At 40.0% G+C, this 14481-nt stretch overlaps 1 protein-coding gene across 1 annotated transcript in view; it reads right to left on the reverse strand.

Annotated features, from left to right (window-relative positions):
• Positions 1-14481, reverse strand: part of NELL1 (neural EGFL like 1) — a 266466-nt gene that overhangs the window by 205234 nt on the left and 46751 nt on the right. Inside the window, exons 4-6 of the mRNA XM_082058496.1 lie at positions 9369-9465; positions 3443-3515; positions 3119-3201 (exon numbers count right to left, since the gene is read on the reverse strand). Of these exons, the coding sequence (XP_081914622.1) occupies positions 3119-3201; positions 3443-3515; positions 9369-9465 (253 nt within the window). The remainder of the gene's footprint in view (positions 1-3118; positions 3202-3442; positions 3516-9368; positions 9466-14481) is intronic.

Genomic DNA, 14481 nt, shown 5'->3' on the forward strand with positions numbered 1-14481 from the left:
TCAATATAGCAATGAATTCCTTAAAATTAGCTGAAATATCCTTCAAAATGTTGCCAAATGCCCACAACTAGAGTTGTTGAACATTTAATACATCAGTTGAAAATTCTCAAGCTTTAAACATTTTTTAAGGTTATAAATAGAAATAAACTCAGGAGGGAGAAGAAGTGTGTACCATATCAAGCATTTTATGTACACTAACCAAACCCTAAGTTCTTAACATTCAGGAATATTTGGCCAACTACTATTCACAAAACTTATTTTGCACTTTCCTTGCTGCTTTTCTACCCACACAAGTAATTGAAAGATGACAGATTTCTATTAAAAATGTGATGTGTATGGCAAAACTAAAAATTAAAGCATCAAGAAAATCCAAAACCTATCAAAAATTTACATGGAAAATTTTGTTAAACATAGAAGTATTCATGGCCATATTAAACCATGACATAAACAAACCAGATTAACTAGTCCATCAATGAATTCAAGCAGTTGATTTTTCTGGATTTTGATCAAACTCACACTTTAACCTTTCTGATCTCAAATGAGGAAAGTTTCAGTAGAAAGTTTTGTGCTGCAAGTCTTCATTTCACAAGTACATCTGAATATAAAGCACACCCCAGTGTGGGCCCATAATCTACCAAAAAGAAATTATATTCCATTCGAAGAAATGCAGGAGATGCCCAGACTGATTTCAGTTGGTTGTGAGAGTTGCATGAATTATTTTAGTCATTATATTTAAAGAGGAACTAACAATGTTCCAACAGGGCAGTTGGGAATGCTGAAATACATCATCATCCTTTTTTCCTGTAGTAAATTAATATTTTAGCCAGATATCTAACACTCTGACCTATGGTGTCTATTTAAGGACACAAGATTAAATCAACTGAAGATATATACTGGAAAGATCCAGGATTCAAATGATGACAAAAATAAAACAGGCTTTAAAAGCCAGCATTTATTCATCTTTAAAAGCTATGTCTTTACAAGACACAGCTAGGAAGAGGACAGAATGGTGGTTGGCTTGTTGCAGGTTGTGACCAAATGCTCCTGCACGTAGCACTCCATGACAATCTGCTATAAATAATGCTTTGCTGAGACCCCCTGTAGAGCCCCCAGGTCCCATCCTGAGCCAGCACTTGGCTCATGGGACCTCAAGGTAAAGCCCAAGCGAGAGTGTTCTCTGTACTCCTGCCTACATACTGCAGAATTTGCACTGTTACCAAAATTATTGGAGCCTTAAGCCGCTAGGGAGATGTTTTCTTCCCAGGTAAGCCCTGGCCTGAGTCTTCACGGTTTTACGTTACAGAAACTGCACATACACTCTCATTACAAACAACATTCACTGGACTGTTCAATGCTGTAAAACAGCTGTAACCAAACACTGATTGAGGGATAAACTGAAATCCTAGATATAGCAGAGCCTAAAACCAACAACTGGACATCAAAGCAGTGAGCCCACTTTCCCAAAATGTCATGTTCATGCTCCGCATCTCTTGGCGCAGGACCAGGAGCTGGGGCTCATTGCTCCTGTACACGAGCAAGCCATTTTCTGGCCACCTGCCCTGGCAAACAGGAGCCCTGCAGGCAGCTGCACAGCCCGTCAAAGCCTCACTCTGCCTCACCATACATCATCCCCATATGATGGACCTGCTCCTACATTAGTACCACTGGTGGCTATTGTGGCCAGGACTGAAAAGGCAAATACAAACCTTAATGCTTCCCCTCAAGTCCCTCCATTTTTAATGTGCATTTGTCTACTAAATTAACTTCCTTTCCTGCTGCATCCATTTTCCTGGCCACCGATATTTCTGTAAGAACTGCAATGAAACAGTGAGTGCACTGCTACAACAGAAAGGAACTCGCAAAGAAGGATTATCCCAGCACCACTTTATGGAAGCACAGAGTCTTTGCAGCAGAAATACTGTGTTATTTGCTTCCCCTCGTAAAGTACTAGCAAGCAAAAATATAATTAACAGCAGAGAAAGCAAGTTACTCAGTACAGTGCATAATTGGGACTTGCTCATAACACCAGCAGGGCTCAAAATAATTGCCTCTTTTTCACAGTACAAGCAGCAAACTGAACTAAAAGCTTCCATTTCGCATTCAGAGTCAGACAGTCCAAAGTATGTCAGCTGAGCAAGTGGATTGTCAGTATAATGTGCACACACTCTCAAAACAAAGTTTCCCTTTCCTATTAGGAAGGAAAAGGGCACTTAAAAGCAGCACAGTAAAGAGTATAATGCTTTTACGCTAGGAGCACTACTATGTAAATCCTATTTTTGAAATTCCTGTTCAGTAACTACACTGAGATTAAAGGAGTCTGCAGGTTGTTGTAGCTGCACTTAAATCTGTAAGTAATTAGAGCGTATGTGCTGTTTCAGATGAAACAATTAATTGCCTTTTACCACAGACCAGATGGTTCACTAACATTAACCTCAAGAAGTGTTCACAGGTTGCCCTTTAACATACACCAGTGGTTCCGTCTAAAACACATCTTCCTACCCCAAAACTTCACCACAACCTTGGCTGAAGGACCTTGGCTAACACCGAGGTTGACTGTCTAACATGGGAGCAGAGCCTAAAGAAAATCTCCAAAACTCCAAACAAAAACACACTGTAGCTTCCCATTCATCCTACTCACAATCAAAAAAAAAAAAAGCAGCTTCACGACAATTTCCATTTTGGGTCCTCATATCAGTTCCCAGGAAGGAGACTAAACCAGTCCCGAAGACTTCACAGGACTTCCCACAGGCAAACACGCACCCTCTGACAGCATCACACGGTGAGGAAATTGTTGAGGGATTTCACTCCTTTGTTTCTACATTTATCCCTCAGCGGGAAAAGGAAAATCATGCTAAGGCATCTCACAAAAAAGTCAGACCCTGGGTATGTTGTCACTATTTTACAAATAATAAGGCAGACAACAGAAACTGTATAAGGCTTAAGTGACATCCATGAAGCTATATCCCTAAGTCCACTGCAGATGGGGGTATCGGCAGAAGGAGAAAAAGAAATGGCTCTGCCATGAAAATGTAGAATAATTGCAAAAGGAATAAGTACTTTCACGTCGGTCTTAGCACAGAAGAAAACGGGCAACTGACAAAGAAGCTTAGGTACCTACTTTTGCAGTCATTTTTGCCAGGAGTTCTTGCAAATCCATGATCCCTTGCACCAGACTTAAGAAATCACTGCAGGTCGGGCAAGCTCAATAAAGGAAGAGTAAAAAACAGAAAGGAAGAGAAGAAAAGACACAGTAACCTGTAAATAACCAACAGTATATCAAACTTGATTTATGTGAACACAAAATACAATCTGTTTACAGAGAATTTTTGCCTTCTACAAGTCAGGACATGCAAAAATGGCAAGCCTGAGAATATTGTTTTTAAAATGAAGTAATTTGTATGAAAAAATCTAAAATAGAGAGAATAAAGACAATGCTACTTACTGCGATTCAGATTTGGACACTGCGTTATATATCCATTAGGTATAAAGATGATTTTCACATCTTGAATAACACCCTTTGTAAAAGAAGAGAAAACTGGTAATACAGATGACAAGCATTCACTTAGTTCTGTACATGACGTTTCACAAGTCTTAAGCGAGTACAAAAAAAATTGACCAGCTCACTCTTCTCACAAGGAAAATAACTGAAGAGGGACAAAACATAACCACTCCTCCTATTTTCCCGTGTGTCTGGATATTAATTTTAATAAACCACAGAAATAATACTGCTTTGTCTTTTGCAATCACCAAATATAAGCTGCTTAAATGTCTTAAAATGGGATGAGACTGGTGCAAAACCAGTGAAGTAATATCCATTATTCAAGCCTACGACACACTTTTCCATAAGACAAAAAGAAAACGCAACGATACTGCTTAGTGATTTAGCCAAATTAGACTGTGAAATCAAACATTATGAAAAGAGAAGTATATAGTGCAAGAGGTACGAATCTACACTTCAGTTGTTTGGTTTAGTTTAGCCGACCAGCTTTGTATCTCAACAGGCGGTTCACGTAATTGTGCCATCAGTTAGAATTAAATCCTCTCCCTAAGCCAGACAGATGGAAAGATCCCTTGTGCAGGACTGGCAGGAATCAGGACTCCAAGGTCAGAGCCAGCTAGTGCAGGTTGTACGGGGCACCGAAACGGAACTGGACAGGGATGGAGAGAGGAAGGACCAAAAGGTCCAGTGCCAGCTGCATCCTCTGTTGTTCCCGACTTGCCAAGAAGCAGCAGACACAAAGGGTTGCCCAGTGTCCCTGCAGAATTCTAGATCCTTCAAAGAGCCTAGAGAATGCTGAAGCTTGTGTTTGCTTTTCAGCTCTGTACAAAGCTCTTGCTCCATCTTTGTCTGTGACACAATCCATGAGACCCACCAGGTTTAATAGCGCCATGGTCACTAAGGGAGACGAGAAAAGGAAAACAAGGGTCTTCTAGTGCTGTTATTTGCACTTTCCCTGGCTGTTAATCAGATCGCATGACATGGGTCTGTCTCCTCCCAGACACAGAAGAATTTCTTTAATTTAAAAGGAAATTTATCATCGCTGCAGTTATTATCTAATTAAATTACTGATTTGTAAGACTATGTTTTAATTTTCTATTACATTGCAATAGAGTGAATTTTGCAGACCAAGGACATAGCCACTTGCTCAAAACGTTGAACTCCACCCATAAATAAAACATAGGCCTCAGATAGCCCTTGAATCCTTACAAATATAGTAACATTTAACATTTACTTGTTCATTTGCTAGAACAGCAGAAGGGAAGCAACAAGCAGTGTTTCCTGCTTACTGTTTCATGATCAAATATTAACTGAAAATATTAATAGACATAATCAGATCACACTGTCTTTCTTGTGGAAGTACATACATTTATTAACCTTTTCATCTATGAGAATAATGAAACCATCATAATAATGAGAAGCAATACTGTCACTGGAAATGGAACATCCTGAAAGCCATTTTACATACGTTCTGCCAGCAGTCATCAGCAAGAAATTAGGTGAGGCACAAAAATAAAATTCAACGCTTAAGCCTCTCCAGCAAAAAGCTCAACCAAGAGTGAATGAGATTACAAAGCTTCACCAGAGCATATCGCACAGCTAACAAGACATCATCCAAAAAGAAGGGATGTTTTCCTCAGCCTTTTTTTTTTTTTTTAAGTGCATATTGAACTTCAAATATGGTTTGTTGCATCAGAGCCCCACCGCTCAACTGTCTTTTGGATACAACCTGAAAAGGAAACACAACTATATTTTGCGTGTTAATTTCTGGGTACATGAAAGCATGTTACCATGGAAAAAATGTATGAACTTCAATTCACCAATAGAGATGCCTTCTAAGTCTATAAACCCTCTGAAACAGAATTAATACGATCAAACACAGAAGTGAACCTTCAAAGAGCAGAAATTTTGCTGATGTATCTTTTTAATAGAAAGACTTCATTATAGGCAAACACTTATTACAGCCATAATTATTGTAACAACACGAACAAGCTTGGACTATTCCTCCCTCAGCATCAAGTCTCGGTTGCTGAGAGCTTTCTGTGACCACAGCCAGAACGAGAATTAGGCACAGGCAGCTCCCCATGGGCAGCTCAGGACTCTGGTTCACTTTGGCACAGGGTGGACTTCTTCAGTCCACATTCCATAAAAATCAGGATTTGGCCTTGACAGGGAGATGTCAGTGGTCAAAATCTTCCTGGTTTTTCCCTTCCCAAGCAAAAATTACCTCTAGCATTTGGCTAATTACAACCAAAGCTTCAATTCAGCATCAGGACTCACTAGCTTGAAGAGCCTTGGTCTGCACAGGCAGATTACCAGCTACAAGATGAAATTCAGGCTTGCAGCACTAAATATCAAGCCCATCCCATGAGGATGTAATACAAAAGCTCTGTTTATTGCACTTCTCATGTCTCTATTAAACAGAGAACTCCTCCCACACGGTGTGAAAAGGCTCATACACTCCACGAGCTCTCCACTGCTGCGTTTTCATTTCCTCCATCGCCTTTCACCCTCTTTAAAAGCTCCTTCTCCCACAGAGATAACTCGTGCCACACAGCTGTGTGAGCTGCAGGGACAGGCTGGTGACAGAGGCACCAGCAGACATGCCCGAAGCCCCATGCCGAGGTGATGCTACACCAGCACCACAAGGGCCAGCGTGTCCTGCGCCAGGTGCTAGAACAGCCCTTGGCATGGGATTGACCTCACCTCAGCCTGTACAACTCGAGACCAAAACAACGACAGAGACCCAGGTATACACATGATGCTCTGCAGTAAAAATATCAACATGCTTCTCAAGCACCTGCCATACAATCCCCAGGCGCAGCTGCAGGATCAATAGAGCCTGCTGTAGCCGATATGAAAATTACCATCTTTCGACATGAATCACCTAGTCAGCAATGCATTAATAAGCTCATTTCTGCAGCAGCTCTTTGGAGGGAGCCTTAGGGGGAAGGGTTCTCCCCAGTGATAAAATGAATTCTGCAGATAATTCTGACCCTGACAGCAATCACATTCATCCCAGAGTGAAGGTTCCCTGGATGGCTGGCATCGCTCTCTTCCTCCTTTCAGTTGCATTTACTTTGGTTTCCTAATCTGATTATGATGTTATTCTTCAGCCCTAAAACAGATCTTGGGTTTGGGTCACACAAAGAAACCTGAAGGGTCAATATGTATTTCTCAAAGGAAGTAATTCACGAGATTCCCTTGAAAGCAAACAGACAAAGATATCTTCAGTCTGTTCTCCATTTGCTGCCACCGCTGCTGTGCTGAAACCGTTCCATCTCATCTGAACTCCAAATGCTTGGTTGTCACGGGTAAGTTGCAATGAGTAAGAGATACCAGTTGTAAGGGGCGAGACTTCAATTCCCTTGATTATGCCATAGAGCACTTCATTCCCCGCCAAGGCCGCACGCACAGCAGGGCTACTTATGGAGTAATCACTGCAAGTAAGGATGTGGAACAAAAGCACAAATAAGAAAAATGGCAGGAACCGGCCACAGTGACTTAGGAATATCATATCCCTCATTCCTCTTCTGATATACTGAAGAATTATGATCCAAAATTGGCAGGAGAATATGGCTCAAAATGTGCTTTAACACTATCCATTTACAGAAGGACACAACAATTAATTAACTGTCATTAAAGTAAGAAAATTTTTGGAACAGCAAAGATGATACTCAGAACAGTACTCAGTGCTTTTTGTTACACACATTATCATGGCTCCAACAAACATACCAAAATGCTAATTCCTTTTTTAACGCTCTTATTTCCCTGCAGATCTCTGTTTACATTAAGGAAAATAGATCTATCTCTTTACATGCTAAAACAGTGAAACAAATTGCTCTGAAAAAGAAAGGGAGGTCCTGCTTAGCATGTAAATGTATGGAAAGAGATATGTACTCTCCATAAACTGGCAAAATCCCAAGTTTTTGCAATAAGTAACATAAACAAAAATAAGATTTCTGAAACTCTCAAGCAGGATTTAAAAAATATAACCAATTATATTTCTGCCCCGAAGAAAGTTAGTAAAATATTCAAGCGTGCATAAAGCAAAGTAAGACACTTGTCGGCTTTCATTATGATCAATAAAAACTGTCAGCTCATTAGCATATCATTAGCTACCCTGCTGTTTCCAAAGTGTTAACGCGTGGAAATATTAATTTATAAACATATAATGTCCCAGAGTTCTGAGGCTCTGACTGCCTGCATAAAATAAGAATTTAAGATGGGCGAATCCAACATAACTTCTTTTTTTCCTATGTAGCTATAAACATATGTTTACCATCTGTGGAATTATGGGAAGCAGCTGAGGTAAAAAAACAACAGCTGTAGAATGAAATAATACTATCAATTTCACTTCGCAGTGACAGCTCAGCTGCTGGAGGATGAAATGTGCTGTAGGTTCAGAACAACTCTCGGACAGCCATTTAAGTTGAAAGTTGCTTTTTACCTCTGTTTCACTATTAAAATCGTGAGTTGCTGCAACAATCTTATCGTAAATAATTTTAGCATTAAATAATTGTCTTAGGTTGTTGGAATCTCAAGATTTTGAGAAGAGGTCCTCAGAAAAACAGCAACTTGTAAAATTGTCTTAGGAACCGACAGCTTCAAAGGGAAACTGAGTGGGTGGTAAATCACCTTGGCAACAAATCCACGCCAATATCGAGGACAGGCAGATTGGCCGATCACTGCTATAGACTCTTTCACTGGTAAACACTTGCACCGTGGCTTGTTACCCAAAACTGGAAAAAACACCCGAAACTTTTCTGTAGCTTTTTTACAAAGTAAAACATTTCACTTTCAGGTGGAAGGGGTGATTTTAATTTGTCACTGGATTTTGTTTGTTGGTTGGTTCAGCAGTTCAACCTTGACTAGAAAAGCATATAGCCTCACCAGAGGGGAAAAAAACTGCAAGAAAACACAAAGGAGCACACTTTTCAAGTTGTAAGTCATTTCTCTGTCCTTTGTGATTTTGGAAATGTGTTGGCATTCATTGAATCTGGAATATACTGCCATTACTCAAATCCTCTTTCTCCTCTGAAAAGTTCCCCGTGTCCATACTGGTGTTCTCAATAATTATGTCTTGGGGAGCCTGATAAATGGAAAAAGGCTTTACAGGTAGGAGCAGCCCGAGCCCTGACAGCCATTCAACCCGGGCTCTTTGGAAGAAATAGAAGCTCCGAAGGACCAAAGAGTTCATTAACAAAATTTGGTGACCCACTATTTAATCTCTGTTGAGAAATACAGTGACACGCTTAGTTGAGAAAAACAGAAAGGTACTCCAGGAACAGAAAAGCCCACTGTTTAGCAGCAAGGCAAAGGCAGTGTGTACCATATCTAGTATTTGCCACAGCTGGAAGGATCAAAGGCCAGGAGACCTTCCCTGCTCCAGAAGTCAATGCTGACAGGCAAACAAGGAAGAGTTACCCAAGGCAAACAGCAGACAAGTGAGGGTATTTTGCACGTGAAATCAAAGAGGAAACCACCTTTGAGAGTGATTAAGACCACCACTGTCCATCCAGGAGACCACAGCAAAGCTGTTTCTTCATGAAGGTTTAAAGATGAAAGCCAGGAATAGATTCTGACACCGCTTACACAGTCCCCAGGAGTGGCAAGGCAAGAGCACAGCAGGTAGGTGAGACCTAAAGTAAGGAACCCAAATAAAACCCCCAAATACTGGGCACCGCAGTCAGTAACTACAAGAAGAGAGCCTTTTCTCTAAGCGCTGGACATGCCTCAAATCCCGAGTCCACAGTTTCTACTAAAATTCATACAAATCAGATGTCAGGAGTGTAAGGCAACTCATCAGAAATATCTTGTCGATTATTTATTAATATCCTTCTTCATGTACCATTTCACATCCGCTTACCTTAAAGAAACCATGTTTCCTGTTTCTCTGTCCGAGCCATAAATTGCTTTCAGGTGTCAAATTGGTTTCTGGGGGATCAATGATGCGTTCATAAATCCTGCAGAGGGAATACATTGCCATTACTTGAATTCTTTTTTTCTTCTGAGAAGTTCCTAATCAAAATCAGCTAATGATAAAAGATGGAAAGTAGAACCAAATCCATTAAACATCATATTTATCATTGATAGTTATAAAGGTATATCACAACTTTAAAATAAAATATAAAAAAAAAGGTGAAAACCTATTAAAATCACTAACATATAAAGACTGGATAAAGCTGAAACTCCCCTTGTGCAACTGTGCAGCACTAGGCTAAAGAAACACAATGCCAGAACCCATCATAGTAGGAAAAACAATAAAATGAGACCATCCTATCCTAAGGGTGGTCTTCAAATTCAGCTACCCATTCTGGAGAAAAAGTGCAGTCACACACAGGATTCAACCAGAGAAACGACACTTTGGGGTTTTCAGACTGGTTAGAATTTTGAATAGAGGCCACAAAGAAACTTTATCTCACCCCTACTCCCATGGTCTTTTTGTCTCTACATTTGTGTTATTCATCCCTGCACCTGGATCTTTTGTTTTATCCATCTCTCCCATTTGCTGCTGTTGTTGACTTAATTTGGCCTGGGTGCTCACATGTGCTGCCACTAAGAGGAAATGGCCTCAAGTTGTACCAGGGGAGGTTCAGATTGGATATTAGGAAAAAATTCTTAATGGAAAAGGTTGGCAGGCATTGGAACAGGCTGCCCAGGGCAGTGGTGGAGTCACCATCTCTGGAGGGGTTTAAAAAGTGTTTAGGTGAGGTTCTTAGGGACATGGTTTAGTGCTAGAGTTGGGTTATGGTTGGACTCAATGATCCTGAGGGTCTCTTCCGGCTGAAATGATTCTATGATTCTACTCTACATGCAGCTTGCCCATGTCACCAGCAGAACAGGACATCTTTGTATTAATATATGTTTGGTATCTAGCACTACAGGGACATTTTCATGATTATTCTTCAAGTAACTAGAAAGAATAGCAATAAGAAATAACAATAACAAGAGATAAAATGAGGTTTATAGGCAAACTGCTGTACTGCTGTGATGGCGTGCTTCCCTCAGCCCCCAGCCTGGCCTTTTCTGGTAACTCTGATCAAGTGACAACCACCAGTGGCACTCATGATGGGTGCATCTGGTCTTAATATTAATAGTTGTATCCAGCTCAAGGCAGATTCAGGGGAGAAAAATAACAAAATAGCCAAGGGCTAATTTCTGGTAATGGACCCACCTGGCCACAGTGCTGGTCCTGCTCGACTCAAGCCAGATTTGGAAAAAACTGGCATCTGTGGTTGGTATGCAAATATGACTATGAGTCAATCATTTCACTCTATAAACAGCAGACAGTCCAGAGGCCGCTGAGCTCTCCCGTACAGCAGCAGCTGCACAATGGGACATTCCCTTGAGCAGGGACGTGTCTCAGGGTTACACCTTGTGACTGAGACAATCCTTATCACATCAGATACTCGCTGAGTGAATTTGGACTAAGTGCACTGGAACTTTTCAGTCTTAGCTAAGTGATATAAAGGAGGCAAACTTACTATTTCCTTCAAAAGAAACAACAAAAATCTCGAACCTGAGAACAAAATAGTTACATGAAAATTCCAGCTCAAGAATGTGAGTACAAGAGTCAGAAGATTTCTTCTAATACTCATTATTTTATTGCTCAAGTTTATTATAATTATCATCAGCCCTAATTCATCACATTTCATCAACATGATACATTTAAAGCTCTAGGAAATTCTGCCTCCACTAGTTAATTACTTCTTACTATCTATAAAATTATCATGCTGAGCTATTTTACCTGTTCAAAAAGCAAAACAAGATGATATTCTTTTAAACCATGTTTTGAGAATTACAGGAATTTTGCATGTACCATCTCTATCTCTAACTCTTCTGCCATGCCTCACACAAAATTGAAGATCTACTCAAATGCAAAACTGCTGTAAAATGTGGAACAAGGAGCAAGGAATTAGATGTCCTTTGAGTAAACCAATGACTAAATTGCACTATCACGTTAGGAATTTCTCTTTGGATATATCATACATCTTTGTTCACGACTTACGTTAATAAAGTTCTCACCAGAAAATTTCTAATCTCATACAAAGACTAGTCAATATTCCATAAAGAACTCTGTTTCTGCTAACAGATAAAATCCCAGTGCTGACCAGGTTCAACAACACTGCTTATTGAAGAATATGTGATTTTTTTTCACCTGGCCTAGCTAAAGTTTATGAAGGAACTCTACAATACCTATCTGCAATTACATATTAAAAAACAACAAAACCTAACTGACTTTATTATATGACAGTTCAAGAAAAGCAAGTAAGGAAGTCAAATCAGAGACAGGCTCAAGTGCTTTATCTTGTTTCATCTGATGATTTAACAAAAACTTACAACCTATGTGGAAAAGGCTCTAGTGACCTTGCTTCCAGACTCTCTTCAGAAAGCACCATTCAAAAGACACATGCTCATGCACATGCTCCCTATATTCCTCTAATTCCATTTCTGAAGCAGGTATTTACCTTAAATTAATGGCTTAACTAAAGGTTGGTTTGTGCCTTATCCCATATATGTCTAAGAGACTGGTTGGTTTCCTTCCCTGTAGAACTGTCCATGAAGTAACAGGCTTAGGATTGAAGTGAAGGCATGAGATGCAGATCAATCCCAACTTCCTATGTAAAAAGTTGTTTGGGTTGACACTATTTGGTTCGTGGACAGTGTGAGCTTACTTTATTACTGTATACTGTTAGGCATCAGCAAAAATACCCCAGCAAGCATACACGCATCTCATTGCTGCCCCTATAATCACAGCTACAGTCTTGAGAAATTAAAAGGCAAAAAAGCACATATAAATTCATAACAGTAAAAACAAAAAGGAAGCACAAGAAACATGGTTCACAACTCATTTTTTTTCTTTTTTTTTAAAGCAACAGAAAATAAGAGCCCTGCAACTCCTGACAAAAAGGGAGAGCCATGCAAAAACATTCAAGGGACTTTTCCAGCAAGACTGGAAGCTGTTACATAAAGGTGAAACAGCTACACAAAGAAGAAACAGAACTACACGGAGGCGGCTTTTGAGCTAACATGAGCAAAGAAACATGAGTATTACTAACTCTCAATCAGTGGATTTAATAAAGATGAAAGCAAACATTTTCAAGTATCAGTGAAGAGAGCATCGCCAGCTACACACATTGGCAGCTGAAAGCCAGCAGAGCTGACCGATGCGCAGCGGAGTAATGCTGGAGTAACGTTGGGAACTGGTGACCGATGTAACGCTGGGAACTGGGCACATCTTGTGGCCACCAGGTTCATGTTTTAAGTCATGAGAATGTCATTTCCACAGCAGGTTTTTGAGAAGAGAGACTTCATGGGTACTGAAGACACCCTGTCCATACAGAATTATTAAGGTGGCTCTTGGCTAAGCAATCAGGAATAGGATTTCAACCAGACATCAGGTTACCCACGTATGTACGCCACTTACAAATCTATCAAATATTACTGATTGTTCAGGCGATTTTTCAGGGGTTTTCTACGCTTTGACAAACCCAGAAAGTATGGACATTTTGTAACGTATCTCAAAGTGTAATGAGAAAAGTTACTACTTAAAGGTGACATTCTCTTACACCTATTGCTTGTGAAGTGGGAAAAACCCTTGCTCCGCTCCCCTTCCTGTATTGGTTTTCTTTTGGAAGAAAAGAGGTGTTTTTCAGGCTGAAAAACTACTGTTGCTGAATAGATACAAAAGGATCCTTCTTTTTTTGTACAGCTGCACTGAGCTTCCACATCATTCTCATTCCCTTGCTTGATTTTCTGGGCTGAGCTGTCTCACCTTCTACGGCTTTATCTATACCTGACCAATACTTTGTATTTGGCATATGAATAGCTGAATTATGTCTACTACACTTCCAGTTTATGAAGTGCTGGTCTAGAGCTCCTTGGAGATCCATTTCCAATACATTTGGCTTTGATAACCACGCAGAAAAATGCACAATACACTTCACAAGAACAGGAATGCTTAGAAAGAGGACTCCAGGGAACTGTGGTCTCTAAAATCACCGCAGACTGAACAGTCCCTCCAGCATGAGGAGACCCAGGTCTATTCCATACTTCAGACTTTCAGATTTATGATTACTGCATTCACTTGCCAGGAGAAAGCTTGATTCACCCCTACTTTATGCTGACATATTTCAAAGAAGCTAAACCATAAACTTGGAGTAATATAACCATGAACCAATCCTTCTTGAAATGTTCAAGCTCAGAATACCTTCACTAACCACGGATTCATTTAGCTAAACATAGTAAGAAAAACACCTGCTAACTGACAAAGATGTCATTGTGTTTTGTACCAATATCTCTACACTTTGATTCATGAACTATTCTTACGCAATCCTCAGAAACACCTTTTTCATATATGCTTTCCAAACAGGCGTCTACAATATATGGAAAACAGAAAAATCTATTAAATAATCAGTAGATTCCTGAAAGGAAACATATGTAAAATATTTGTATGCAAATATACACACGCATCTTTCTCTGCATAGAGGGACAGCCTCTCTAGAAATCAAGCTCTGTTGGACGTGAAGTTAGTTCCCTTCCATGCTCCCAATCTATTTTTATCATCTTTATAATGCTCTGGTAAAATAGGGAAATACCCTCGTTTCACATACATGCAAACTGAAACAAAGACTAACTGATTAACCAAGATCACAAAGAGAGCCAGGGAGGGACATTGCCCAAGATCTAAGCCCTTAGACTGGGCACAACTGAGGCTTAACCGACTCATGTGCTTGGCCACGTTCCCTCTGGAAAAACGTGACATGGAATTGTCTCTTGCAGGGAAGAAAATTTCTTACACACAACTTTAACAAGCAAAAGTTGACACTTGGAGAATATTTCCACTTTTGTGGAGATGCAGCTCTACTTCATACATACAATATTTGCCACGCCAGAAGCATTCTGGAAATAGCTGAAATATTTAGCAGAACATGAAAATAAACTTTGTGTCTGTTCACATTAGAACACATCAGCCAACA

Source organism: Streptopelia decaocto (assembly GCF_964273445.1).
Source record: "Streptopelia decaocto genome assembly, chromosome: 7".
In the NCBI taxonomy this organism is placed as follows: domain Eukaryota; kingdom Metazoa; phylum Chordata; class Aves; order Columbiformes; family Columbidae; genus Streptopelia; species Streptopelia decaocto.